The sequence below is a fragment of the Archocentrus centrarchus genome, chromosome 1 (genome assembly GCF_007364275.1).
Source record: "Archocentrus centrarchus isolate MPI-CPG fArcCen1 chromosome 1, fArcCen1, whole genome shotgun sequence".
NCBI classification, from domain to species: domain Eukaryota; kingdom Metazoa; phylum Chordata; class Actinopteri; order Cichliformes; family Cichlidae; genus Archocentrus; species Archocentrus centrarchus.
This window is the reverse complement of record NC_044346.1, coordinates 32,266,464-32,294,461: the sequence shown is the minus strand read 5'-3', so window position 1 is coordinate 32,294,461 and position 27,998 is coordinate 32,266,464. Positions and strand designations below refer to the sequence as shown.

General features: G+C 40.8%; 3 protein-coding genes across 5 annotated transcripts; 2 read left to right on the top strand and 1 right to left on the bottom strand.

Moving 5' to 3' along the window:
* The first annotated feature begins 1,649 nt into the window (after positions 1-1,649).
* ccdc88aa (coiled-coil domain containing 88Aa) lies at positions 1,650-19,902 on the top strand. 3 transcript variants are annotated; one of them, XM_030727725.1, is made up of 29 exons: positions 1,650-2,259; positions 2,340-2,431; positions 3,933-4,038; positions 6,282-6,351; positions 6,684-6,742; positions 6,825-6,908; positions 7,059-7,199; positions 7,383-7,561; positions 8,604-8,685; positions 9,356-9,514; positions 9,676-9,822; positions 10,083-10,227; positions 10,465-11,115; positions 11,209-11,414; positions 11,512-11,706; positions 12,366-12,496; positions 12,605-12,743; positions 12,820-12,993; positions 13,169-13,330; positions 13,470-13,747; positions 13,894-14,037; positions 14,190-14,376; positions 14,732-14,877; positions 15,077-15,169; positions 15,774-15,985; positions 16,713-16,793; positions 17,370-17,612; positions 17,799-17,864; positions 18,129-19,902. In XM_030727725.1, exons 1-29 carry the CDS (start codon positions 2,197-2,199, stop codon positions 19,244-19,246), a joined length of 5,553 nt encoding a protein of 1,850 aa, XP_030583585.1. In that variant the 5' UTR covers positions 1,650-2,196; the 3' UTR covers positions 19,247-19,902. The 3 variants fall into 3 exon arrangements, with proteins under 3 accessions (XP_030583585.1, XP_030583576.1, XP_030583594.1); XM_030727716.1 differs by having other exon boundaries at positions 12,602-12,743; XM_030727734.1 differs by lacking the exons at positions 16,713-16,793; positions 17,370-17,612 and having other exon boundaries at positions 12,602-12,743.
* An 88-nt stretch (positions 19,903-19,990) lies between these two features.
* mettl26 (methyltransferase like 26) lies at positions 19,991-25,073 on the top strand. Its single transcript, XM_030727755.1, has 6 exons — positions 19,991-20,327; positions 20,567-20,729; positions 22,234-22,293; positions 22,412-22,479; positions 24,184-24,262; positions 24,373-25,073. Exons 1-6 carry the CDS (start codon positions 20,134-20,136, stop codon positions 24,427-24,429), a joined length of 621 nt encoding a protein of 206 aa, XP_030583615.1. The 5' UTR covers positions 19,991-20,133; the 3' UTR covers positions 24,430-25,073.
* wfikkn1 (WAP, follistatin/kazal, immunoglobulin, kunitz and netrin domain containing 1) lies at positions 25,001-27,127 on the bottom strand. Its single transcript, XM_030727745.1, has 2 exons — positions 26,867-27,127; positions 25,001-26,739 (listed from the first exon to the last, which is right to left on the bottom strand). Exons 1-2 carry the CDS (start codon positions 27,125-27,127, stop codon positions 25,222-25,224), a joined length of 1,779 nt encoding a protein of 592 aa, XP_030583605.1. The 3' UTR covers positions 25,001-25,221.
* Between the last annotated feature and the right edge of the window lie 871 nt (positions 27,128-27,998).

Genomic DNA, 27,998 nt, shown 5'->3' with positions numbered 1-27,998 from the left:
TAAGCAGAGTAGAAAGAGGTGAATGAATAGAACACAGTGCATCATAAGAAACCCCCAGCCAGTGGCAGCTCCAGAAATATTTTTCTGCAGGTGCTAAGGGGGGGCTAAGCATTTTAGTGAGGGTTCTATGAAGGATCATTTGTTCTTTCAGTTCTCAACACACACAGACACAAGCTATTTTCTTGGGGGTGCTACGGGGGTGCTTTTCCAGGGGGAGCACCTCCACTGCCCCCAGCAGCCTAGGTCTATAGCAGAATAACTAAGGGAAGGTTCAAGGTCACCTGATCCAGCTCTAACTATAAGCTTTAGCAAAAAGGAAAGTTTTAAGCTTAATTTTAAAAATAGAGGGTTTCTTTCTCCTGAATCCAAATTGGGAGCTGGTTCTACGGAAGAGGGGCCTGAAAGCTGAAGGCTCTGCCTCCCATTCTACTCTTAAGTTTCCTAGGAACCACAAGTAAGCCAGCAGTCTGAGAGTGAAGTGCTCTATTGGGGTGATAAGGTACTGGGAGGTCTTTAAGATAAGATGTTCTCTTATCTTAAAGTCTCTGATTTTTGGATCCCACTGTATGTACCATTAAGATGTGTGCAGGCAGATTTAATAAAATCAGTGTGTGCAATGTAATTGTCTTAAATGGCACCCATCGCATTTAAAAATTTCGACTACAAAAGTACTGGCAAAAAAATCAAATGCGAAAAATAAATGGCTTACACTCTTAATAGACTAAAACATTAATGATGATTTGATGTTTATTTGAAAACTCAATTTATTTGAAACTCCATCTATGCTCTGAGAACAAGTCAGGCTGTGTGAAAGAGCGAGAAAATCATGTATGGAACATTTTTGGCCATTCGGGAGGAGACAGACCAGCAAACTGGCAAGCAAAAGATGAGCTTAAAGTATGACTCACACATTATAGACAGAGAGAAGTATAGTATTCTAGCCAGCATATTAAAGGCCAAGAACGTATTTGCTGTAATCATTTCTCCTGTTCATTCTGGTCATTTAAAGATCCTTTTCCGAAGCAACAATCTCAAAATGCACCTGCAGCACTGTGAGTGATCGGGGACAAAATGCACAGCTCTTTCTGTATAACAACGTGTGACACTGTTTATTTGAAGTAAATAAGGAGTATCAGATAGAGTTAATACATTTCTGTAACTCTCCGTAGCATTAATGTAGGGTTGTACACAATTATGTTTTTATCTGTTTGTTTTACATTACTAAAACAAACATCTGTGGCAGATTTGTTTTTACGCTTTAACACGAGGTGGTGCTGTTGCACCATCAGCTTTTGGGTGCCGAAGTTTCGCACTAGGATTTTGGTTTGGGTTTGAAGTATTCAGAGGTTTCTTTCTGGATGAGTAAAGCGACCTTTTAAATTCTGATTAACGTTTTTAGCGATTGCCAAGCTCTCTGAGCTGGTTTGTCTTTCCGTGTAAAATCACTGGTTTACTGCATAGTGCTGAGCTGGGATTTAACAGCGCCTCAGTGATTCTTGAAGAAGCAAACGCTAAGTGGCAACGCTGATGTGGATGTATCAGCAGCAGCAGCCTTACTTCTTACAGCTGCCCGGTGGAAAAGAGGCTGCTGCTGCTGCTGCTGCTGTGAGGGAGGGGCGGGAGCGCCATTACCATGGTAACAAATTAAAGGCGAAGCTATTTCTGCGTCTCTGCTGCAGTAACTTCAAAACATGAACCCAAAGGCAAAGAATATTTCCTTTTTTTAATTTCTAGAGTTGGTTATGTTAAGGAAGTAAGATTTCTATTTAGCTAAGCTGTCACTTTTCAAAACTTCTTCAGTCCTTTAAACATCCCAAATACGGCAGTGCCAACTGTCTCTGTGCAACTAGCAGAGAGGCTGGGAGCAGGAGCAGGAGGAGGAGGAGGAGGGTTTGGGGTATTGACGGCAGATGCCTTTGCAGCAGAGGACCGGAGAGGATGGGTGCGTGTGTATGTGTGGTGTTCCGGGACAAAATCCGCATATGTTTGAACGCTCACTTTGCGATTTTTAAACTGCGAGATCTCAGGAGTTTGTGAGAGAAACCAAGGCAATCCAAGGAGGAAATTCTTCTGGAGGAAATGCAGTACTGGATCACTTCTGTTAAAAGATGTATTTCCTACGTTGATATCGGTGTTATCTATATTAAATCAGCTTGGATGTTCTTTTGAGATCAATCAATCAAAACCTTGGTAACGATGGAGAGTGGAGTTTTTCTGCCCTGCTTGGATCAGTTCATGCTGAGTCCACTTGTCACTTGGGTAAGTGATGTAAAAGGCTCTTATTTCTTCCCAGATACTGTGATATCGACCTCAGATCCTATACTCTCTTTGCTATTTAGGTAAGGACGTTCGTGCCAAATGATGGGGGCATGCACTTGGATTTTTCTGAACTGCTGGATGGAGTCTTTCTAAACGACATAATGACTCAAATGTAAGTCACTTCATGCCAGTTTGGCTCTTACAGCCTATAGTTAATTTATCACGTGTCCAATCTAGGTCAAGTGTCAAGATAGATTCTGATTTTTTTGTCTGATGTACGATGACCAAGGTTGATAAAGAAGCTGTTTTTTGAACAGTAGGTGTCTTCTTGCTTCATGCTGTAGCAGCCACTGATAATGTATGAAGCATCTGCTAAAATTCTTATCCAGGCACCAACAGTACCAGCTTTGTTACTCTGCAGTAATAAAGGAGACCTTTGTAGTCTGCAGCAGACTTCCTCATTACTGACAGGTTAGGGTGTCTGATATAAATGTTAGAATTAACATAAAAGTTAACCATAGATGTACAGTTGAAGACAGACCAGACTGAAGGCAAGAGAGCTACCAAAACATGAGGGACATCATTGATACTGGAAAGATGCTACTTAAGAGATTATAATTGGTTTGCCTTATGTTCTGAGGGAATTACCCTCATCCTCAACAAATACTACCTAGTGGTGCCAGTGTGTTAAGCCTTCGTATGCAGGTTGAAATGACATTTCAGACATTGACAGCAGACTCCTGACTAATTTTGAAGATCTGCAAAGGAAGAGAGAAAAAAAAAGATGACTCAGTACACTTGTGGAAAATGCTCTCTTGCCATTGCAAATCTATAGTATCCATTCATCCCACTTATCTCCCCAGGGTCACAATAACCAGCTCTAAATGAAAAAAAAATTGCACTGAAGGGAGGGGAAGAGGCGGGATAATCTCCTGGATTGGGAAGACCCTCTCGGATTAGGGCCTGGTGTTTAGTGCCACTGGGACACAGATGGGAGGGAGAAAGAGTACATAAACAGGACAAAGTAGAACAGACAGCATCATCACAGACAGGACTAGATTCCATAAAAGTTTCCTTCCTGCCACAGTCAAACTGATGGCAACTCAGAGTAAAGGAATATTTATTTATTTATGGGAATTAAAGTCTCTTGAATCTTGAAACATCCCACAAAGGGAGAATGAGCAGTTCAGCATTATATTTGTGTTTCTTTCATTGATTATGTCGCACTCTTTTTGCTCTTTACCTTCTTTTGATCAGTGTATATAAATCAATTTCTTTCTCAGTATCTTCGCCACGTTGTCTGTGTCCTGTTTTACGCAACAAGGTGAAGTCTTTGAAATCTGAACTCTGTAACAGCACTGAGGTCCATGATGACATTTTGGCAGTTCAATCACTGACCACAGTAGGCTCTAGCCCTACAGCCCTAGAAGCCCACTACAGTATTTCTTTACGATGGAAAGTCACGAAAACTCCAGTTTGTTGGCTGAAAGGAATGATGTCACACAGCCTATGAGTTGGCAATGAATAGAGACCTCACACATGTTCCCAAGTCAAGACTTTTACCAGTTGCAGCTTCCTCATACCCGTTTCTATTAACAATAGTTTGTTTACTTGTTGGCTGGTTTGAAAATAGCAGTAACGACAAGTAAAACACCTTTATACTACATTTGCAGAAATCCTTCAGCTGCATCTCAGGGTGCAAACAAAGTGAGCAAGGATCCAAGTCAGAGGATTCAGAACCTGAACTTTCTTGTTCAGCAAATCAAGACATTTTATCTGGTGAGTTTTGGTTGTTCCTTACCCAGTTTCTCAACCATTTGTTATATAAATCAATGATACAGGCTGCAAAGCTTTCAATCTCCCTCAACATCAGATTATGATATATTCAGGGTTTCACTTTAACTTCAACATACTGGTCGATTTAGTAGCACTTGTACCCCAGCAGATCAACTAGTTCTTCTTAAGATGCATGGCCTAAATTTCAGTCTTGTGAACATCTGTAATCGGCACAAAAACGGCATTAAGAGCCCGAGTAAACCTACAGTCAGAGCCACAGACAGACAGAGCTTTGGAATCACATATAAAGTTGCAAGATTCATGGGCAGAGAGCAGTGATGCAGAAATCTTGGATTTTCTGTCTGTGTCAGAGTAATTAAGTACGATTCAATCTAAGCTTTCAGATCAGTCAGGATCAGCAGACAATCTATTTCACTGAGAACAGGACAATGAAGGAATAGTTGTTTTATTATTAGTAGTAATAGTAGTAGTATTTTGTTACCACAGATTATTTGAAACCACAATAGCAGCACACCTACCCTGTGTTTCTACTGTAGTTGCTTTTGGAATACATACAGTTGCTAGTTATGTTAGTATTTGGATATTTGTACAATTTGTGTAATTTTGTGTCTTCACACCAACACAGTGGATTTTAAATCATTCAGCATTCAATGAAGTGCAGACTTTCAGCTTTAATTCAAGTACTTTTACAAAAGCACTGCATTAACTGTTTAGGACTTGCACCCATTTTTATACAAATTTCAGAGGCTCAAAAGTACCTGAACAATTGACTGACAAGCTTAATAATGAGGTCCAAAGAGATGTCGGTGCAAGTGAAGGAGATCATCATTAGCCTGAAAAGCCAGAATAAACCTATCAGAGATTTTTTTTAACTTTAGCAGTGGCCAAATTATTCTTAAAAAGAAAGGTAAATTCTGGAGCTGCAAAACTGATTGAACAGTGCAAATGAATAATGATGCAAAGCATACTAAAAAGCAAACCAAGAGCTTCTCGGGGCAAAGAAATGGGATATTTTTCATTGGCCACCTGATCTCAGCTCAATAGAACATGCTTTTCAGTTACTGAGGAGATTACTTAAGGCACAGAGGCCCAAAAACAACTGCAGCGACTGAAGGCAGGCAGCAGTAAAGGCCTGGTAGAGCACCTGAAGGGAGGAAACACAGGGGTTCTAGACTTGAAACAGACACTGACTGTAAAGGATTTTTTTATCCAAGTATTAAAAATAATCCTTAGATTTAAAATTATGTCAGTTTGTCCACTTACTTTGGAGACTTTGAAAATGGGGAACTATGTATAAAAATGGCTGTAATTCAGTTAATGCTGAACTTTTGTTAAAATCTTTGAGTTAAACCTGAAACTCTGCACTATGCTTCTGTACAAAATTACACAAATTGTGTCATTTTTCAAAGACTCACGGACGCAACTGTACACATTTTAAGTTGTTTGTCACCAGTCAATGGAAACAGATGCAATCAGTTTGTTCCATTCTCGTCTTTGAGACAAACTGCAGCTTGCCATGCTTATATCTGTATTAAAATTATTATTAATAAGGTACTATACATCTAGGGCACCTTGTGAAGTGCTGCAGTCTATTTTTGTTTATTTTATTCTCTGAGGTCAGTTAAAGGACATGACCGCTCCACTGGTTTAACTAAGTGGAACTTTTAGCTAAATGCTAATGCTCTAATGGCGCTAAAATTTACATTAAAGAGATGCAGTTCAATATGATAGAGATGCATATGAAAATATGAAAGAGTCAATCAGCAAAATATGTAACTATACGTGCAAGCTAGGCTGTTCTGCATCAAAAACTAAATGATTCCAGTCAAGTCTAGCTTTCCTTACATATGGGAATCAGGAATTACTTAATGTTTACTGTTCATTAGCCAAAAACAATTCACTACACACACACACACACACACGCACACACACCAGGACCATGTATGCAAGCTGCTTATGGGCTGAAACAAGGCTGCACCAAACAGTCTTGTAGAATTTCACTACAGCACCGGGGAAACCAGCTCTGTCATCTACCCATTCAGACCGCTCACCCATTTGTTGGCAGTGTTTCTATACATGTATTTAAGCAGGTCCTATGTGCTGTACATACATACATCTCTATCTATTCAAGCCCTTTGGCTAGACTACAAGAAGTGTTTCACTTTAGCCAAATGTGGGTTTTTTTCTAACAATCTCTCTTGGTCCTTTCTGTCTCTTTTTTGTAGGATAATCTGAGACAATTAATCATGACTCCTTTGCCAAATGTGCTGCTGCTTGGCAGGACTCCTTATAGTGGTATGCTCTTTAAAACAATTTCTCAATATGCACTGCTTTATCTCCATTGTAGAACAAGTGATCTTTGTTTCTGAATAGTTAGCATTGAAAATCTTTGAGTGTTTTTCTTCTTAAAATGGAGCCGACTCTTCTCAGCTCTTTCTGATATCATTTTAATTCAGTTGCACACCGCTCTCAGTCTGATAACCGCTCTAACTTCTGATGGCAGTGCTTTGGCAAGTGATGACCCAAATTCACCAACCAGCGCTCTGTTCAGTTTAAATCCATGCCAGCAGTCCTATTTCGATCCAGTGAGTTTATTTTCAGATAATTCAATTTCTTCACTCCCATAGAGCAAAGTCTGGATGAAATGAAGAAACTCTTGCTATTACTGTTGGGATGTGCAGTCCAGGTAAATACTGACTGATTAACATTTAAGAACTGTGTCTGTGGTAGGTTTCTGTGTCAGTCAGCTTTTTTGTGCATTTTTGCAGTGTGAGAAGAAAGAAGAGTACATTGAGAGAATCCAGACGCTTGACTTTGAAACAAAAGCTGCGATAGCTGTGCATATTCAGGAGGTATTTGAGTTTATATCACATGTGCTTTGAATGCTACAGCATTTTTGTACAGGTAATCATTTTGTTTTTGTGTAGTTGTTTGTGTAGTTGCTGTGTATTGTATTTTCTTTCCCCCAAAATACTCTGATATTCCCCTTCCTTATTTAACAGTGGACTCACAGTCAGGAAAATGTGCTGGATCTGCAGTGGTTGGATTCTAGTGAGGTGAACCCTGATGAGATGGAGGCAGTAATAAGAAATATGGCCACACACCTCCGACACCTGCTGGATCAGAGGGATGCCCATCTGGAGGTACTTATATTTCATATTTATGTACTGTATTAGCTGCATATTTTTTATGGGAACAAAGTGTGCCTAATAAGGCATGGATATTCTTTTATCAAGACGTTTTTACATGTTAGACTGACACAGACTGGACACATGTTGTATCTCTTATGTTCAGCCTGTGGTATCAATCCCGCTTCCTATCTACAGACCATAGCAGAGCTAATACAGGAGAAGGAAGGTGTGGTTAGCGTGCTCAATAGCCCATCCAGCCCACAATCTGCCAGCTACTCTCCTAGCATGCAGCAGCACCAGGTGGGGACCCAACAACACCTGGCGGTGGAACTGGCTGACTCCAAGGCAAAGATCAGACGACTTAGACAGGAGCTGTAAGTGCGTGATAGGTGGAGAAAAAGAATTGTTTTGTTTATTTGCTGACTAAAATTAGCTTTAAAAGTTAAGATCTATTTGAGAGCAGAACATTTTCACATTTTATTTTGTGTGATGATTTGAGCTCGCTACTTTATGTGTTAGATCAATCAAAAAATTAAGTTAAATTAAACATCAAGTAATTTAAAGAAGGTTCTCTGTTAAATCTCCATTTTTGTGCCACTTTTATGGCTGTTGGTAAAATTTGAGATTCTATGAAATTCCCAAAAGATTTAAACTTGTGATATAAGCAGCAAATTCAGCCTAGATTTTGTGATCCATCTTTCCTCCATGAATTTGCATTTCACCAAAATGTTTGCAGAGTAAAGTGCTCACCTTACTCCCACAGTAAAGGATTATTGGGTTTAGCATTGTAGATTTCTTCCTAAGGGTGGTGATTGGTAAATGGGTTTCCTTTTCGCTGTGTAACTGCCAGCAGTGAGTAAATGGGAGGCAGAGAGAATGAGTGAGCGCAGGATAAGAGATGCCCTGCAGAGTTTGGCCCACATTACTGCCTGCTTGGCAGGTTCAGTGGCTATGCACTACCACTGACCCATATTTGCTCTGCATATCAGTAGATACTGCACACACGAACACACATGCTAAAGCTGATCCAATCAAGATCCCAGTTCCATTATTGCGGTCCATCCCATCAGGTTCACATACTGTTGCTCTGAGCAAACACAATGTCACATAAAGCCATTGGACATGCTCTGATTTTCTGATTGGCCATAGACTATTCATTTATTTATAGTAAGTACTTGAGTAAGCACTTTGTCTATAATAACACATTTTTTTTTCGTAAGCACATGGGAAGGAAAAAAAGTAGATTAACTAGTTTTGTGTTTGAAACTTCTGGTCATAATTATTTGTGTTTATTTGTGCACTTTTTTTTTTTTTTGCAACAGCAATAAAAAGGGCCTAGTTATTATTTAAATTTCATGTTTAAAATGTAGTGCATGCTAAGTTACCAACTTGATTGTCTCTCTGACCTCCTCCCAGAGAGGAGAAGAGTGAACAGATGCTGGACAGCAGACATGAGTTGGAGAACATGGAGTCTGAGCTGAAGAGGATCCAGCAGGAGGTCTGCACAATTCAAAGAACACAAAAGAGAAAAAAAAAATCACAGCTCCTTATAATGGTGACAATCAGTAACCTCCTGACCTCTCTGCAGCTTATGCAGATTAATGACCACCATACTTTTCTGCAGATCCGTGCTTAACATCTACAAATTTAAACCGCTGAACACTGACTCAGATACAACTTAAGCCCCCGTGGGTTTGTCTGATCAGGAAACCTCAACTTGTGTTTGTTTAAGCCTTGTAGCTGAGATGGCTGCACTAGTTAGCATGGTTCATATGTTTCTCACAACTAAATGTTTACTGAAAATAAAAGCAGTATTTCTTTTCTTTTGGCCATTTATGTCCAGTGGAATGGAAAAGGTCATTATATCACTTTAAATTTGATACACGCCATGGCTTCCCCAGCTAAGGTTATAATGTGACAACAGATTAGATCATCACATATCATACCATACCAAAAAACACACAAATCTAACATTTATGTTTCTAGCTACCTGACTACAGTAAGCCAGTATTCTCTCTCTTGCTCCATTTATGCTTCCTATGGTTTATTGCAGCTTTGCAATAAATGAAATAATGAAAATAACTTATATTTGAGGATAGATGTTTGATGAACTTCGGATTTTATGGTGTAAGTCTCATAAATTATGCTTTTTTCTTAACCTTTACCAGAATTCCCTGCTGCTTGTGGATGCACGCGCAGCCCGCACCTACCGCGATGAACTGGATGCCCTGAGAGAGAGAGCCATCAAGGCGGACAAACTGGAGAGTGAAGTGGGACGCTACAGGGAGCAACTGCACAAGATGGAGTTCTACAAAGCCAAAGTGGAGGTTGAGGCAGTATAAATACATGTAGAAAGTACACAAAATGTATAATTAAATATTGAAGTGAGATATTAAAATGAAGAGAAATATGACAGTTAGGTGGGAAAAAGTGTGCTTCGGTGATTTGAGTCTATAAGGTGGATTCAATTTTTTTGTTGTTGTTTCAGGAGTTAAAGGAGGATAACAGGGTACTCCAGGAGACCAAAGAAGTTTTGGAGGATCAGTTGGAAGGCTGGAGGGCACGCTCAGATAAAATCCACCAGCTGGAGAAGCACAATCTTCTGCTGAAGGCCCAGGTCCACGACATGGAACAGGTCAGGCATCTCCACAGAGGTTACCAAAAATATGATTTAAAATATGCTTGGGAGAGGGAAGCCTGGGCTTCTCTGCTTAGGCTCCTGCCCCCACGACCCAGCCCCGGACAAGCGGAAGAGAATGGATGGATGGATGGAAAATATCTGGAGTTTAACACTTGATTCCAAAGGCTTTTAGATTTAATGTTCCTCTAGTTCTTATAGCAGCTGGACAGATTGTGTTCTCATAACACTTCTTATACTTTGGGTTTTCACTTCAGGAGCGGGAGGCAGATCGGAGGCGCATCGAGGAATTGCAAACAGAGAACTTGGCTTTGTGTTTGGCACAGAGGAGGAGTATGGAGGAATCCCAACACCTGGGCTGGGAGTTAGAGCAACTCTCCAAGACCACAGAAAACTCCCAGGGTAAGAGCAGATGTAATGAGAGTCTAGGTTAATGTATGTTCCAGTGAGAGTAGATAAGGAGATAGCAATATAAATTATATAAATAAGTGCATGCATTATTGGATCCACCTAGGCTCATAATTGTAAATTGCAGCATTAAAACATGTAAAAGTGACCAGAAAATCACATTCCTGCAAAAATGAACTACTTTTATTTGTTTATTTCCTGAAAGTTAACTGCGTATGTGTTTGTCAAAAGGCCAACAGACCCTGAGTGAGGAAGTCAGTGAGAGGGCCTGCAGTCGGATGCTGAAACTGGAGAAAGAGAACAAACATCTCCTGAAGACAATTGAGGAGCTCAGAGCTTCCATTAATAACATCACACAAACCAAACATAGCCACCAGGTGGTGTGTAGCAACAACAACTGTACCTCATCAACAGACGAGTCCTCAGTGTTGCAAACTTCCTGCTCAAATGTGAAAAATCACACTAATGGAGTCTCCCTCAGTATTGTAACAGAGTATATGTTAAATGGAGATTTAAACTGCCATCAGGAGCTAGACACAGAGGAACTGGAGCGAGTCCAAAGTGTGAACCTCCTCACAGATAATCCAGACCTTCATATTCAAGAAAAAGGGCAGCTAGAGGATGGAGACAGTGGAGACCATTTCAAAAAAAGGATGTCTGATTTGGAAGTCTTAGAAAACAATCACAATAGGCGCCATTGTTTTGTTAGATCACGTGATCACTCCCCTGGCTCAAAGAACAGCAGTCCCTGCCATGAAAGCATCTTCACAGGTCTGCCAACACGCTCGTCCTATGCCAGCAAGCACACACAGCGGCTAGAGGCCAAGTGCAGGGCCCTGGACACAGTAAATCAGCATCTACAGACTTCTCTTGACAACACTGGTAGGTTCTGTAGAAAAGAAATAATATTTATGTACTTATATTGCAAAATATCTCCAGATTAGTTTGTTTCTTTGCTCCTCCTCCGTCTTCAAGACCGAAAGGTTCAGCGTCTAGAAGCAGAAGTTGAGGAGCTGGAAGCAGAAAACCAGAGTCTGCAGGCCTCCTTAGAAGAACTTCGCATCTCTGTAAGACGCCTGGAGCAGTTAGAAACAGAGAAGCAGACCCTGGAGCATGAAACAACTGCCCTGGAGAGAGACAAGAGGCAGCTAGAGAAAGAGAATCGACGACTCCGGCAACAAGTAGGTAGCCTTTTTTCGTAGATAAGAGGTGTCAGTTTTCTAGCATTGGATAATGTTTCGAATAAAATATCTACTGTTCTATCTTCCTCTTTTTCAGGCTGAAATCCAAGAAGCCAAATTAGACAGCAGTAATGTTTGTATGGCTAGCTTGGAAAGGGAGATGCGTTTTCTCGTAAAGGAGGTGGAGGGATTAAGGGAAACTGCTGAGAGGGTAAAAGGCCTGGAGAGAGACAACAGAGAACTGACCAAGCAGGCTGCTATCGACCAGAGAACCCTGGCAACCCTCAGAGAAGTGAGGCTGGATGCATAACCTGACCTACAGTGCTTAACAGATTTATTAGAGCACAACCCAACATAAGGTTTATGCCACAGCTGCCCCACATTAATAGCATTGGTAATTACCAAAATCATTTTTTTATGTTTCTGTAATGGTTAATCCACCAGTATGTCCGAGCACTTTAATCCAAATTATATTTTTAATGCTAAAATATAATTATTGTTCATATCCATGAATTTTCAACATTACTCTTTTACAAAAAAACAGAAAAAAAATAGTAAAACACATTTTTATTTTTTGATTAAGATGCCAAATAATATTGATTAAGATTAAGATGCCAAATTACAGTTATTTACTTGCATTCCTGAATAGAAAATTTTGTTTTAGCATTTGAATATCATGCTTAATTCGTTTTTCTGACATCTGACTTTCTGTGCCAACTTAAACTGGAATTTAGTTAGTTACCTAATAGCAATATAATTTTTTGTTTTAAACATGTTTTTGGCAGATTTCTGAAATAATTGCGTTTACTTGTTTTTATACAAGTGCTCTAATAAATTTGTTAAGCACTGTGTCTGGTATTCAGTGGCAGCGTGCATGTCTACAACTACTTCAGAAATGCTGCTATTATGGAAACCTGTTTGGTGTAATTGAAATGTATCGTCCATCTTTAGGAGCTAGTTAGTGAGAAGCTGAGGAACCAGCAGAGAGACAATGACCTAGAGAAGCTTTCCCATGAGCTGGAGATGAAGGTCCTGAACCAAGAGAGTACACAGCAGGTTGAACAAGAGACACCAGATAACAGGTATATACATACTATATGGTGTTTTCTCTTCCCATCTTGTAACCATTTAAAAGGATGTTATAAATCATGCAGAGTTTTATAATGCAAAATAATTTCTTTTTGCAGCAGGTTCAAAATGCTTGAGTCTGAGCTAGAGACTTCTCTGAAAAAGTCTCTGCAGATAAAAGACGACAAGTTGGCTTCATTGGAGGCCCGTCTGCAAGAATCCTCCTCTCTGAATCTGCAGCTGCGCCAGGAACTAAAGAGTGTAAGGAATAAAGTTAAGCTTTCCAGACCTGTTAGCATCTCTAGATCCAAGTGTATGACTCCCTTCCATCACACAGGTGAAGCTCAGCTATGAAGCCTTGCAACAGAGGCAGGAGGAGGAAAGGACAACATCAGGCTCCCCCCCTCCAAGAGAAACGGGCAAAGCCATGAGCGAATGGCTACGTGAAAGCCAGGAGGCTACCAAAGAACTGCTGAAGCTGAAAGACCGCCTCATTGAAGTGGAGAGAAATGTAAATGACACATTTCTGTAGACATAAAGAATGGCCTCTGCAATATTAAATTATATCAGGGATTCCTGTACACAGAAGAATTTCCTTCTGCGACAGACCAAATTTGATAGCAGATTGTCCTAAACCTAACACCACGCTACTGATTATCATTACATCTTTCTCCTCGCTTATGCAGAATGCAACACTGGAGGCAGAACGCCAGGCTTTACAAGCCCAACTAAAGCACCTGGAAAGTCAGTCTGACAGCCAGCAAGCTCAGATCCTTGCCCTGCAGAGGCAGGCTGCCTCACTGCAGGAGAACAACACAGCATTGCAGACACACAATGCTACCCTGCAGGTGTCATTACAATACATACTAGTCTCTGTAACAGAATTCACATAAAAGCTCCTGTAATATCCTCTGGTAAGCTTCTACTCTTGTCAGCGGCGTACTCAAACTATTTATGTTACCTTAACTGCTTGGCCTTTTTCTCCAGGTGGAAAAGTCCACACTGAATTCACAGAGTGCCTCCCTTATGGCCCAAAACACTCAGCTGCAGCAGCAGCAGTCTAAGACAGAAAGTGAACGGGACAGTGCTATACACGAACGTGAAGAGTTGCGTGGTGCTCAAGAGCAGCTGTTACGAGATCATGAGCGCTTGGCAGTTCTGCATGAGAGACAAGCCATGGAGTATGAGGCCCTGATGGGCAAACATGGCTGTCTGAAAAATGCTCACCGCACACTGGAACTGGAGCACCGCACCCTTCAAGACAGGTAGGTCACAAGGAAGCTGGGAATGAGAATGAGAACATTTTGTAAATCCAGTGATCTAGGTCTATTTAAACCATTCAGATTTTCAAATCCAAATCCAAACATGAACTTTATGTTTGGGTTTGTCTTTGTACTGGGGAAAAATTTAGATACAACAGCCTGTTGCAGCAGCGTACCAAATTAGAGGACCTGGAGAAAGCCCTGAAGGAGGAGCAGATGAGGATGGCTCTAGAGAAAGAACAGCACCGGACAACCGCTGCTGAGTGCTGCAGGCTCCGCGATGAGAAGGATTGGTGAGATAGCACACACACACACACACAAGAGCACACGTGTGTGTGTATATGTGTGTGTGTATATATATATATATATATATATATATATATATATATATATATATATGAATGTGGGCAAGGTAATACTTCTAATGGTGCATTTTTTTTTTTAGGCTGAACCAGACATACCGTCAGCTTCTTAACGATAACGAGGTGCTGACATCGGATCACAAGCAGCTCAAGAGCCAGCTGAATGAGGCCAAGCTGGAGCACACCTGGCTGGAGGCAGACTTCTCGAAGCTCAAAAAGGACTATCAGCAGCTGGACATCACTTGCACAAAACTCACAAATCAGTGTGAGGTATGGACATTCTTTTAAATGAGCAGGTATTAGCACTTAAAAAAAAAAAAAAAAAAAAAACCTTACCTTATTAACCTCATCACCTTTTGAGCAATCTGCTAGCTGCATAAAAAACATCAGTCCAAACATTTTATTAAATGCTTAACCAATTCAGCGTTCCCAGGGGGCTGGAGCCTATCCCAGCTGCCATTGGGAATGAAGTGAGGAACACCCTGGGCAGGTCGCCAGTTGCCACATAGACTCAATTAACTGAAATTATGTATTCTGTTACAACTTGTTATTTTCATAATTGCATATCAGTTTGTGCTTTTGATAGATGTTTACTTGTATGCATTCATGTTCATATGATGCTTAGTTGCTGAGCCAATTGAAGGGCAACCTCGAAGAAGAGAATCGCCACCTGCTCAACCAGATTGAGACCTTGATGCTGCAGAACCGGACCTTGTTGGAGCAAACTATGGAAAGCAAAGATCTCTTTCATGTCGAAGAACGACAGTATATGTAAGTGCATGGGGCTAAAATCATGATTAGATAACAGTAAATCTACTGCGATCTAATCTGCATGTTACAGTATTTTGTTAATGAGCTAAAAAATGTTTGGTACCTGCAGACAACTCAGCATGTTCCTAATCGGGATATCAAAAAATGCCACTGCAGTGATACCAAAATTATATTCATGATCAATCTATCTTCTTTTCAGTGACAAGCTTAACGATTTAAGGAGGCAGAAGGAGAAGCTGGAGGAAAAGATAATGGACCAGTACAAGTTTTATGAGCCCTCGCCTCCTCGCAGGTAAGAGAACACCTTTAGTTTTTGTTTCCACATTTTAAGTGACAATGATGAAACAAGTGTGATGGCATTTTAAATACATTTCAGTTCATATATACAGTTATTTGATCAATTAAGGCATTTTCACAGCATGGAACAACATTTGTTTGTATGTAGTCGAATGTAGACAAAACTTTATGACATTTATTAGTGGCATGTAAATGTGTCTGGAGTGAATAAAGTAGAGTGGAATAGAAATGTTCAGTGCATCACATGAAGTCCTCCAGCAGCCTGAGCTTATAGCAGCATAACTATGTTAAAGACAGGAACCTTATACCTGAAGGCCATGCCTCCCATTCTACTTTTGGGAACCATTGGAGTACACCTACACTCCGAGAGCAAAGTACTCTATTGGGATAGTTTGATACTAAGAGGTCTTTAAGATATTCCTGAATGTACTTAAGGTATTGATTCTTTAATCTGATCATGAGAATTTCAAGCTCACTTTGATGGGTACGTGATTGGTGATGCCTGACCACCTGATGACCAGTACATTTACTGTGCAGATCAGCCTCTGTGTTATATCCGTAGAGTATTTAATTTATCTTAAATAGCTGCTCTTCCACAGACGTGGGAACTGGATTACTCTGAAGCTGAAGAAGCTGATAAAATCCAACAGCCGTGAGCATGGGCCTGAACGCCCACCCACACCCACACACGCAGGCGTTGCTGAGCCTCAACTCTCCTGTCACGACAACAGTTCTTTCATCAGCTCAGATGGCTCTGGAGGCTCAGCCTCCACATCAGCATGTGATGCCGTCTCACCCCAACGTAACAGCAGTGAGTATTTCCTTCTCAAATTTAACAGATCGTCATCAGAGCCAGAACAAATCATGCAGGAGTGTTCAGCTAAGGTCCGATTCACAGGCACTGTACAGAGAGGCACGGGTGAAGTGACGAACGGATTAGTTTCATGTACATGTGAAGCTACATTTGATGGAGGCTCATCTTCCCAGAATTTGACCAAAAAAAAGCCCTTTTCTGCTTCAAGATTTTTGGCAGGTGCCAAAACACAAATAAATAAATGTATTTTGAAGTAAACCTGTTTCCATGCCAATTATATAAATATTAAGAAAATAAGTTCATCACTACTTGAATGCGCGTGGCTGCAGGAACAAAAAGAAAAAAGCATATTCTTAATTGTGTTGTTAACTATACAGTGTGTGTGAAGACTCTGTTTTTCAAGTAATTCAGAAGCAGACGTCACAGAAGCAATGTTAAAACTCAGAGTATGTTGTGTGGTGCGTGTGTCATGCCCACAGTGTCATTCTTCACGATGTATGAAGTATGTAAAGTTTCTTGAGCAATCCTCAGTATGTCTCCCCTTTGTCTTTCTCTTGTCTTTATGTATTTATTCACTCCTCCCATCACCCTTGGCTCTCTTTTCCCCTTGTCTTTTCCTGCCCTTCCTACTTTTCCCCTCTCTTTTTTCCCCTACTCTCTGCTGACATACATACCCTCCCTCCTATCTCTTCTCTGTGTCTCCCATGTGGTCACACTTAAAAAGCCACTCTGAAAATGTTTCCCCGTATGAGGAACCGGCTGAAGGACAGAGACAAAGTCAAGTCCCTCTTTCGGCGTTCCATATGTAAGAAAGACTGTGGTCCACTGTCTGGCCTTATCTTGCCCTTTTTACTCTTTTACTTCAATAATTCTAGCTGCTGTGTGCTTTATACTGTTGTACCCATGCCATAATGCTAACATAACACTAGCTCATATGTGAGAGAATTTTTCCCAAGTTCTAAAATCACTGGGTAATGTGTTCCCAGTGTAGACATTAATGACAACCTCATTTCACCAACCTAATTTAAAGTTATTTGTTATGATATTGCATATTCCTGCAGATTCAGGCTCCTGCAGACCTTATTTGCTATCAGAGTGGCTATATTTGGAACAGTGTGGGGTATTTTATTAGAACCACAGAGGTCAAAGAAATGCTGCATTGCAGGAACACGCTGTTGTGGCACTAGCTTTGTCCTGCCAGGCTATAGTGAGGGCAACACAGATTCAGACTATAATGTAATAATTTCATGCTGTACATCTGTTTATATATTGACCACTACTGAAAAAAAAAGACCCTCATAATCTTCACAACCATTTCATTTCTCTACCCATGTACCTCATCCACATCCCACTTCTTCCATTCATTTGTCCATTAATGTAGCCCTGAGCAGCTTAGTCTATCCCTCGCCCCCATTAGAGGTAAAGTGCTGTCCTGACAGCTCAGTACAGCTGGAAGAGCCAGAAGCTGATGTGGAGGAAAGCAGGAAAGACCCACTGACCTCATCGCTTACCATCTCCATCTCGTCCACCCTCCCCCTACCTCATACCACCACTCTGCCATCTGGCCATCTGAACAGTATCACCACTGACATTGTTCCAGATGTTTCTAAGCTGTGGGTGACAGGTAGCTGCATGTATCAACCAGTGTTTTATTTTTTGTTTGTTTGTTTGTTTGTTTTTGTTCATTTTAACTGATTACAAAGTAGAATAAAGTGTAGAATAATAAAATAACAGCATTTCATGCATTTTTCTTGCTTAAGCGTAGAAAAGTGTCATTCACACAATAATTGTTTTATTTTTTGCCCAACAGATAAAGATTCAAATGATAGCAATTTGCCATCTGGACTTGAGGACAATGATGAGCTGCAAAATCATGGTAAAACCTTTGGGATACTCATTTAGAGGACTCAGCAAACGTGCAGGAATTAGACTAAATCCATCAAATCGCAATCATGACCTTGTTTCATATTAATCTCTATGCTGGTCTCCAGTGCCAACTGTTAACTTTGCTGCTCCCTATTGGCCATTTAGAATATTAAGTTGATAGAACAGAGAGATGTTTTCATGATCGAAGATTTTATTTTATTTTTATATGAACTGCAGCTCTAAAAGAAAAAAAAACATCCTAATCTCTTTTCAGGGCTGAATTGCACCAAGAGCAGAGCCCAGAGTGAGAGCAGTGTTGAGTTTAACCTGAGCCTGGAGAACGAGCCATGGTCAAATGGAAGCAGCCCTGTCCAGCAGCTTCCATCACGCCGTTCCTCCTCCTCCTCCTACCAAGCACCCAGTGATACCTCAACCCCCCAACACACAAAGCAGCAGCACAAAGAGAAAACCTTTACTGTAGCCACTGCTAACAGTCAGATTTTAGATATCCAATGTGAACCAAAACAGAGAGACCCAGTGCTGTCTCAAGATTTCTGGCTTAGAAGAGGCACAAAAAGCATTCGAAGAGGGCCAAGGGGGAAGGCGATAAGACGCGCATCAGATTCAGGAGGTACAAGCAAAACCAATCCAGGACTCAATGGGATGAATCCAAAATTGAGCACAAGCAAAGCTGAAACTACCCGAGCTTCTGCTTGTTCACCAATCACAGTGTTGTATGTTCAGGGTAAGTCATCCTCAATGTCTGGCTGCCTCAACTGCTTCTCTTCCCCTCTGGGAAAAGAGGGGATGCGACTGAAAGGGCCTTGGTCTCCCAAAGGTCTCCCTCGTGCAAGCAGTGTCATTTCTACAGCAGAGGGCTCATCCCGACGATCCAGTGTCAACAGTGACTATAAGGTGATAGTCAAGACTGACCTGCTCCCTGTTCAGGTTTCAGAGTATTCAGAGTGTAACATTCAGGAGGGAGCAGCGAGTCAGAATCAACAACCAGAGACAGCCATTAACAACAGTGAGTCTGAGCCCATTCCTCCTGTCAAACCTCCAAGAGACCCGGCAGCTGTTGCTCCCACAGATTGCCCCAAATCCTCTGTGCAGGAGTCACTTTTTGACACCTCATTCACCTTTAAATCTGTCTTTTCTAATACAATCTTCAGTGATTCTGTGGTCACCACTGCAACTAGTCTAGATGGGTTTGACAATAATCAAACCATCCTCTGTCCAAATCCACCTCTGGATCAAACCTGTTCACTTGAAATCTCAAAATCTGTTGAAAACACACCACAGACAGTTCTCAACATGGCAAATGAGCAGAGTCAAAATCCAGAGCCTGCAGAAGGGCTGGAAGGAAAAGATGAGCAGCTCACAATTGCTTAAAAGCAGCCGTCACCATCACATCACTGTACAATTAGTCACTCAAATAAAGCAACTGGCTATAACTCCATTATTCATCACAGCACTCAAGTATTTTAATTAATTGTAATCAGTATGTTTGCACTGTATTCCTCTGACTATATATATTACTGAGTATATAGTTCTTTTAAAAGTGTGTTCAATAAAAAAGACATTTAGATACTTTTAGTTCAAATTTTTTTCACACTGATTTAGTAAGCCAATAGCTCAAAAGATATACAGTATTATTTCCATCTTGGTTCTTTTTTTTTTTTTTTTTTTTTAATTCACTGATGTTTAATTCACTGGTGTAGACATAAATCTCCTCTTTAACCTCTAAATAACTACATTGGTGTATGTCATTCAAACCGTAGCCATAGTTACAATCCTGTGTGAAGTATATTTGTGTTTACCAAAAATATTTTGTTCGTTTTTTGTTTTTTTGTTTTTGTTTGTTTTTTTTTTATTCTATTTACGTTCTGTCCGCATGAATTATAACTTATTGTGCGTTGCTTTTGGAGTCTCTTTGATTTTGTATTTCAGTCTGAGATGGGATGTGTTGTTCATATGTAAGAAATGTCTGTATCTTCTACCGTGTAAATGTTATTTTCCCTTGAATAAAGAAACCTGCGCAAAATGTGTACGTTGTTTGCTCGTGATTCTTTTATAACCTGCGCCCGTCCCGCGTTCTTATTGGATGTGAGATCAGTCACGTGAGGAAATGCGGAAATGGACCATTTTAGGTCGAAAAACAAAACGTTCGGGGGCGTCGTGTTGAGTGACTCAGTCTGGTGTAACGTTTCGCAGACCTGCTGGAGTGGTTTCATAAACTACGTCGTATAGCTCGACTGTTATACCCGGGGTTTGGCACGATGATGAGCGCCGCCGCCGCGGAGAGGAACAAGGAGCCCATCCTGGCGGTGCTCCGTGATAGTGTGCACACCGGGAGACCCCTGCAGGCTCTGGAGATCTCCTCCGGTACTGGGCAGCATGTCACACACTTTGCTCGGGCCCTGCCGAATATAACCTGGCAGCCCTCCGAGTATGATCGCCAGTCTATAGTCAGGTAAACAAGATATGTGTGTGTGCGTATAAACTCAGACTCATACAGTTAATATGTTCTAATGCAAGACATTGCATTCCGTTATAGATAATCACAGCAGTTTTTATATGATGGGCAAAGTTTTATACTTTGTATTACTAATAACACTGTACCTGCTACAATTGCAGGGCATCATGTTGTCAGATTCTTTTTTTTTTTTTTTTTTTGGGGAGGTTGCCTGTAATGTCTTTTGTTTCCATTAGTATAGAAGCATATAGAGCCCACTACCGGCTGAACAATGTGAAGCCTGCCATTCACCTGGATGCTTCTCTGCCCTTTCAATACTGGGGAGGTATTCAGCCAGAGAGCCTCGACCTGCTGCTCAACATCAACATGATCCACATTTCTCCTTTCGCTTGTACAGAGGTAGGACTGCTGATTCAGTGGTTCTCTCAAATTGTGCAGCACTGAGCCACTGCCACAGGGCACGTAGGACCAAGGAAAAAATATGGAGTGATATAATTAATGAAAAGAAAATGACCAAGAGTTTGATAATGCTGTCCTGCTAACCCATTTTCCATTTATAGTCAACCTTTATTATTTCTTACGATTGATTAAAAATTGGGTGTTGTGGGGTGTGACTTTTTTTTCAGCCTCTGAAGTGGGGCATGCCAGAAAAAACTGGATTACCACCAGGAAAGGTGCAGGACTGTTCCCAGGCTCAGAGCCTCCCAAAAGCTTGTGCAATTGTATTTGTATGTTTTTGACTGGTAATGATATATTCACTGCTAAAGTACAGACTATTGCCTCTGGTTTTGTAAGTAGGTAAAATGTTATAGCACCTTTTAAGATAAATATTGCAAAGTGCTTCACAACAAAAATGCTATAACATTAAAAAAAACGGTTACCCAAAAGTAAAGCTAAAAAGATGAGTTTATAGCTGCTTTTAAAAGAGATCGCTGAGTCCACAGATCTCAGGCTTGGAGGGAGAGAGTTCTAGAGTCTGGGGGCCACTGTTACAAAAGCTCTGACTCCTTTAGTTGTCAGTCTTGTCTGATGGACAGCCAGCAGGCCCTGATCACATGACCTCAGGGACCTGCTGGGGACATATGGATGTATGGATTTATGATCTAATCATAAGGACTCACAAAAGGACCGTAAGATAAAATGTGGTTTGAGTCATTTATTTATTATTATTATTATTAGTAGTAGTAGTAGTAGTAGTAGTAGTAGTAGTAGTAGTAGTAGTAGTAGTTTTTTGTGCTTTTCAAATGCAAATATATAAACAAATTTCTACTAAATAAACTCAGTTTATTATTATTTCTGATTACCAACAGTGGGCTTGGAGTACATCTTTGTCCAGCCCTAAACCTATTCTACTGCTCTTAGTTTTAAATTTCTAAAAGGGGAAGCCTAAACTGCTAAGATGTGCAAGACATTTTTAATATTTGCTTAAATCTTTGTAACATTTGCTGAAGAGAGACCCCTGTGGCCACAAGTGGCAGTTGCAGGTTAAAGATGCGTGGTAATACATAGTGTAATAGTAGCCTAAATATAGCAAGTTCTCAATCTGACACATACCAGCTGCACAGCATCTTAAGTTAACTATGAAGTAAGGTTCAGTTATGATTAAGGTTTTTGGTGAGTTTTATGATTTGATTTTTTTAAATAAATAAATATTTCATTTCTATCAAAATCCACCTACTTTGTCTCGAATTTACTGATTGGCCCTGGTATTTAAGGTACCATAAGTGCAAATAATACAGTGTATACTGTCTGAAGTACGTTTACACTACAACTCCACAGATAATAATTTAAGCATGCATCTTCACAATATTGACCTTAGTTATTTCAATCTAAAGCAGAAACCAAGAACCAGACCCCCTGCCTGTGATGTGATGATGTGCATTAAGATGTTGTCTTCTTTTAGGGTTTATTCAGAGGGGCTGGAGTAGTGCTGAAACCGCAAGGCCTTCTACTGACTTATGGGGTAAATGGCAAAACATTTATTGTCACCAATGCACTATATACATCACAAGCCATTATCAAATCTAAACTTTGATGTGTAACAGTAAAGACTACATAACGTGTTTCATTGCTTCTCTCAGCCATATGCAGTAAATGGTCAGATCACCCCTCAAAGCAATGTGGACTTTGACTACAGCCTACGGCAGAGGTAATGTGCTCTGTATTTTATGACCCTTTTAGAGCTTTGTGTAAGTCAATCATGTTATGAGGAGGCTTCAGTGCCGGATTGCACATGTGAATCAATGTGATGGCCTGTGGTTTATTTTAGCCTCTTTTGAACATTAAATCTGAGCAGTGATATTACAGGTAAACAGGAGTAAATGCTCAGAGTTCATGCATCATTTTCAAGTCTATCACTCTTGCTTAAATAAACTGTTTTCATCACAGCATCCATTTTGCATGCTGTGCATCTTTGCACCCCAAAAGGCGCACACAGGTGCATGGATGTGGCCTGCCCAGCCCTCTCACTGGCAACATATAACCTCAGATAAGTCGCCTTAATGTACAGTCAAAGGAAAGCTGGAGGAGAGAGGAAGAGATTTAAAAAAAAAAAAAATGCAGCTAAATGCTGAAAAGTGTTCGTCGATGACACGACCACTGATAAAAGTAGCAGATGAATTCTGAAGTGTACAATGCTCTTCAAGAGTCAGCCAAGTGCCACAAAACAAATTGGACAGCGCTTCACAGTCCAAATGGTTAATGACTCAAAGCATACTGCAAAAACAACCCAAGAATTTCTCGAGGCAAAGAAATTAGATAATCTTCAATGGCCTAGTCATTCACCTGATCTCCACCTAACTGCGCATGCTTTTCAGTTACTGAGGGCAAAACTGAGTGCAGAGAGACCCACAGTCAGGCAGCAGCTGAAGGTGGCTGCAGTAAAAGCCTGGCAAAGCATCTCAAGGGAGGAAACACAGCATTTGATCATGTCCATGGGTTCTAGACTTCAGGCAGTCACTGATGCAAAGGATTTTCATCAAGTATCAAAAACAATACTTTAAAAAAAAAAAAAAATTAGCTTGTCCAATGACTTTGAGTTTCTGAAAATGGGGGACTATGTATAAAAATGGCTATAACTCCTAAATAGTTAATGCAAAACTTTTGTTAAACCCTCTAAATTATAGATAAAAGTCTGCACTTAATCAAATCTTGACTCTCTGATTTAAAGTGCACAGTGGTGGTGGTGCACAGACGTGTTGTCATCGTCCAAATACCTGTGAACCTATCTGTACCTGCTAGCATTGAAGATAACTGTGATATTTAAAAATCAAATGTTTAATGTCATGTTAATAACACAAATAACTGTTCTTTTTGTACAGCTTTTGTAGAGATACAGAATCTGTCCACCTTCCTACACTCTTATTTTCAATGTAATTCAGTTGCCAGAAAGAGACAAAACACGCTGCTGACAGCACTGTTATTCTTTTTTAAATTTTGCATAGCAGAGAACCAGTAACACTATGCAACAGAAAAAATTGTTTCTTGGTAGTAAGGGGGTATATCGAGATGGCTTATGACTCAAAGGTAGAGAAAATATATATTATTCTTTTTAAACTCTGTTTTTGTGACCAATCATTAACTTGTAATTAATTTACAATTAAATGAAAAGAATAATATAAAGTTCCACCTTTGATGCAAGAAGTAATCAGGATATAACACAGGAACAAAAACTGGGTTACACAGGGTAATGTTCAAATAACTCATGGATTTAGCAGCCTGTTGGTTTGTGTGAACAGAATGTCCTGATGTGTGAAGCCAAAACCACAAAACACATGCAAAGAAAAAAAAAATTCCATAATAAAGTAAGCAAAGGTGACCAGGGGATTTCAAATATTATTGTTTAATATTGCAGAAACCCAGAATGGGGCCTCAGGGATATCTCGCTCCTCAATTCTCTGGCACAAAGCAATGGTTTGTACCTGGAGAGAATGGTAAGTAATCAGCCCATGTAAGCATCCAGCATAACCTTTAACTCAGCATGTAAACTATGAGGACAGTTTTGTAGGATACTGGTTTACTGATGCTACTTTTTCTTTCCCAGGTGGACATGCCAGCAAACAACAAATGTCTCCTTTTCAGGAAGGAGAGTTTGGTGTGACGTATCCTGATGCAGGAGGGTCAAAATGCCTTAATTTGGAGTTGAGATACATTGACAAATTTTCAAGAGCTGTAAACGGATCATGTTTTCTCCACATTCTAATACACGCTGACATTAGATTAACTAAGTTGATCTAAGCTGTTATGCTCTAACCTATAATAAACTATATTCTTATGTATTGCACATGAGTTAAATTAATAAATCTCACAAACATGTTGCCTTTGTACAATATATTCTTTAAGACAATGAAGTTTTCTTTCTTTTTTTTTTAAGTGTGAAACTGACTTAGTAGAAGTGCTTTGAAGAAGGAAATAATTAAAGAGAGCATATACTGTACATTGCATAAAACAAAAAAAAATATTTATGAAACAGATGGTGAAACTAACGTGAAGAGCAGAAAATAATGAACTACAGTAAATATAATGCAGGTGTCTATTTGTTTAGCATTACAAGCTAGAGATTTTTGCAACATGATCAACATGTGTCGCTGCTATTCTCACTACTTTCACAATGCAGAGTTCACAAAAAATATTAAACTTATTTGAAAACTGCATTTTTGCACTAGTATTAATAGGATGGGAATCAACACACCTGGAATGTTATTATACCTGTGTTGGAATAAAAAAGATCTCATACCTACATTAGCATGCAGTATTTAACTTGTTCTATTCTGTTTTGATAAATAGTTATTAAATATCAGCTTTTCTGTTGCAATTCTGATGTTTGTCTTCATTATGAAAACACAGATGTGACTACAACCCTTCTGTGGCAAAACAAGTCTAAGTGATGCTTTCATAAGGCGTCGCAGGTCTTTTTATCCAGAGCATCACGCAGCTTTTTGAGTCTGCGTTCATTTATGGCTCTGACATAGCTGTCTGAGTGGATGATGGCAATGCCATCCTGCACCACACCCATCACCAGCAAAGGGTTTTCCTCCATAGTGATGTTGGGGCAGGGACAGCTCCAGTCTATCTTGGCAATAGTCACCTCCAAGTGTTTGGTATTGAAGAAAGTTAAGCCCATCTTTTCATCTCTCAAGACTTCTTCCAAGCTAAAGCGGGCTAACCCAGAGTCCAGATCCTCAACTAACTCTGTCAGCCGGCCCACAATAGCAAAGTCACTGCGGCACAAGCTGGGCACCATTTTCCCCTTCACTCGACAGGTCTTGCAAGGTTTCCTTTTGGGCTGTGGGCAGTTGGCCTCACAGTCCTTTTTGGTGTGGAAGTTGTTGGCATTTCCATGGCAGCCACCATAGGCAAAGGCTTGGCACTGTTTCATTAAGGAATTCCAGGACCAACGCGCCTCCCAAGCTTTGCAGGGACCTTGAACAGCAGGCAGAGAGCAGATCCCCATGTCCTCTCTCTGGCAAGAGGCCTTGCACTCTTCGTAAGTCTCGAATCGGTTGCGGCTGTCATCGCATCCACCACTGCTAAAGGTCACGCAGGAGCCCAACTTGCTGTCATAATACCAGTCAACATGACGCTCTCTACTGCAAACTCTCAGGTCGACTTCTGCCAGGCAGTCTGCTGGTGAGAATGGCCGTCCCATGGGCATCTCGGGATCTTCAGAGAAGTCGTCATCTGACCGACGAATTACAGACAGAGGATAGTCTGCACGAAGAACTCCCGCAGAATTCCGTGCAATACAGGTGTAGATGCCGGTATCCCACACCTGGGCATTGTAAATCACTAGCTGTCCAATGTTAGTGATCACCACATTTCCATACATCTGATCAGGCCTCATGACCAGGCGTTCACGCCGGTCACTTTGCTTTTCCCATGTTACATCAGGTCTGGGGACTCCAATAACGTCGCAGTGGAAGTTGACTGTGCCTCCAACATAGATGGATTGGTGGTGAGGGTTGGAGTACAGTGTGGGAGGCATAGGGTCCTCCTGGGAGGATGTTGGGGTGGGGTGAACTGTAGTGTCTTGAGGCAGCGGACTGGTGGGGGGGCCAGCAAGATAGAATCGGCAGGGGACCACAGTTAGTGTCACCCCCCGGATGCAGGCTTCTGCGTCCATGTAGCAGCGGTTGAAATAGGTGAGGCCATCTGATGCACAGGTGAAGTTGGGCTCCTTCTCACACCGGTCCTGGCACTTACAGATGGGCTGTCCATCCCAGATGTCACAGGTTGCTCCCTGCTGGCTGCAGATAAAGCCCTCACAGGTAGCTGTGGAAGCAGAGGCAGCATCACCCTTCCCTGCACCCTGTTCATGTGGCTGAGCAGGGGTGCCATCAGAGAACCGAGCAGCAACACAGCTGTTGAAGCCACACACATTTGTGCAGCACTTCTCAAAGTCAGCACAGTCCTGAATATAAAATATATAAAACAATAAGATGTTTAACGTTTAGATGAGCAAATCATAAGATGCTTTGATTAACATACGTTTGGCTGTTCTTTAATATTCATATGTATGGTAACATAATCGAACTCACCTCATCGATGTTGCATTCCCTCTCACACGTGCTTTGTGCATCAACCCAAAGATTGGAGTTCAGCTTGTTAGGACAAAACCCTTCGTGTTCAGCTTTGGTTCCTGCCACACTTGCACACAAAGAGACCTCGAGTAAATCGCAAACCAATAGAATCAACAAATGTGCACGTGTCCATCGTAGTTTATTTGCGCCTGTTGCACTATGGCAATTTGCACCCTTTGTATGTCTATCCGCCAGGAATTGTAGAGAGAAATTATGCATATTTGATCGTTTGTATGAGCAGACCACCCAGTAATTCCATTCCAGCTTTGGGTCTTCTCAACAAGAATACGGTTATTGTCGATTTTCAAATGTGTCCGCCCTTTTTATGCATAAACGTGAGCTGAGTCAGTTTGCTTTGCGCAAAGAGAAAAAAGTTGTATTCCCAGTGATCAAGACGAATTCCCGTGCGATGGGCATTAAATTAACCAAACATATCCAGGTAATAAATAATGGGCTGCATAAAATGTTCGCCTTGATAATAAAAACGTGTGCAATATTGAGAAAAATCGACTTGGATTTTGTCGGGATCAGCGAGATAAGCGAACTGAACTGCACAATGAGCGGACAACGCAATATCAGCTTTTCAGAGTGAATGGAGGTGGAAAGGGCAGTCCCTCTCCGCCCCCGTGGTCGTCCTGTGTCTGAAACTTTTATGAAGCAGCACTATGCGCCAAGCAACTGGACAAACATTGTAAAAACATCAAAGAAAACGTGTATCCGTGGTTTCAAGCTGTCTCAACAAGCGTGCGCACTGAACTACACAGTCCGGTGAGAAATCCCATGTTAAATGCGTCCAGACAGAATTTACAGAGGTGGCGTTCATAAATAAGTTAATGAGCTGCTTATTTTCAGAAGAGCTGTTGGTTATTATTATTTTCATTTTTTTACCTGTTAAGATACTTTCTGATCTTTTGCGCATTACAGACTTAAGCAGATCTCCTGCACAAACGAAAAGGAGCAAATGTTAAATTAAAACAAAAAAAAAAAAAAATCGTCAATGGCGCACGGCGGAAAGCGTGAAAGCCAAACACGGGGCGTGTCGCATCATGTCTCGCAAAACATGTTGTTCACGTCCTCCTTGTCTAGACTT

What these genes read in the sequence shown, in the direction of transcription:
- ccdc88aa (XM_030727716.1), top strand. Translation starts at nt 2,197, where the DNA reads ATGGAGAGTGGAGTTTTTCTGCCCTGCTTGGATCAGTTCATGCTGAGT. An exon ending in TCTACAAAGCCAAAGTGGAG is followed by an intron (nt 9,515 to 9,675) that starts GTTGAGGCAGTA and finishes TTGTTGTTTCAG; the next exon opens with GAGTTAAAGGAGGATAACAG. An exon ending in CACCGCACCCTTCAAGACAG is followed by an intron (nt 13,748 to 13,893) that starts GTAGGTCACAAG and finishes GGAAAAATTTAG; the next exon opens with ATACAACAGCCTGTTGCAGC.
- mettl26 (XM_030727755.1), top strand. Translation starts at nt 20,134, where the DNA reads ATGATGAGCGCCGCCGCCGCGGAGAGGAACAAGGAGCCCATCCTGGCG. An exon ending in GATCGCCAGTCTATAGTCAG is followed by an intron (nt 20,328 to 20,566) that starts GTAAACAAGATA and finishes TGTTTCCATTAG; the next exon opens with TATAGAAGCATATAGAGCCC. An exon ending in GACTACAGCCTACGGCAGAG is followed by an intron (nt 22,480 to 24,183) that starts GTAATGTGCTCT and finishes TTAATATTGCAG; the next exon opens with AAACCCAGAATGGGGCCTCA.
- wfikkn1 (XM_030727745.1), bottom strand. Translation starts at nt 27,127, where the DNA reads ATGCATAATTTCTCTCTACAATTCCTGGCGGATAGACATACAAAGGGT. An exon ending in GGGAATGCAACATCGATGAG is followed by an intron (nt 26,740 to 26,866) that starts GTGAGTTCGATT and finishes TTTTATATTCAG; the next exon opens with GACTGTGCTGACTTTGAGAA.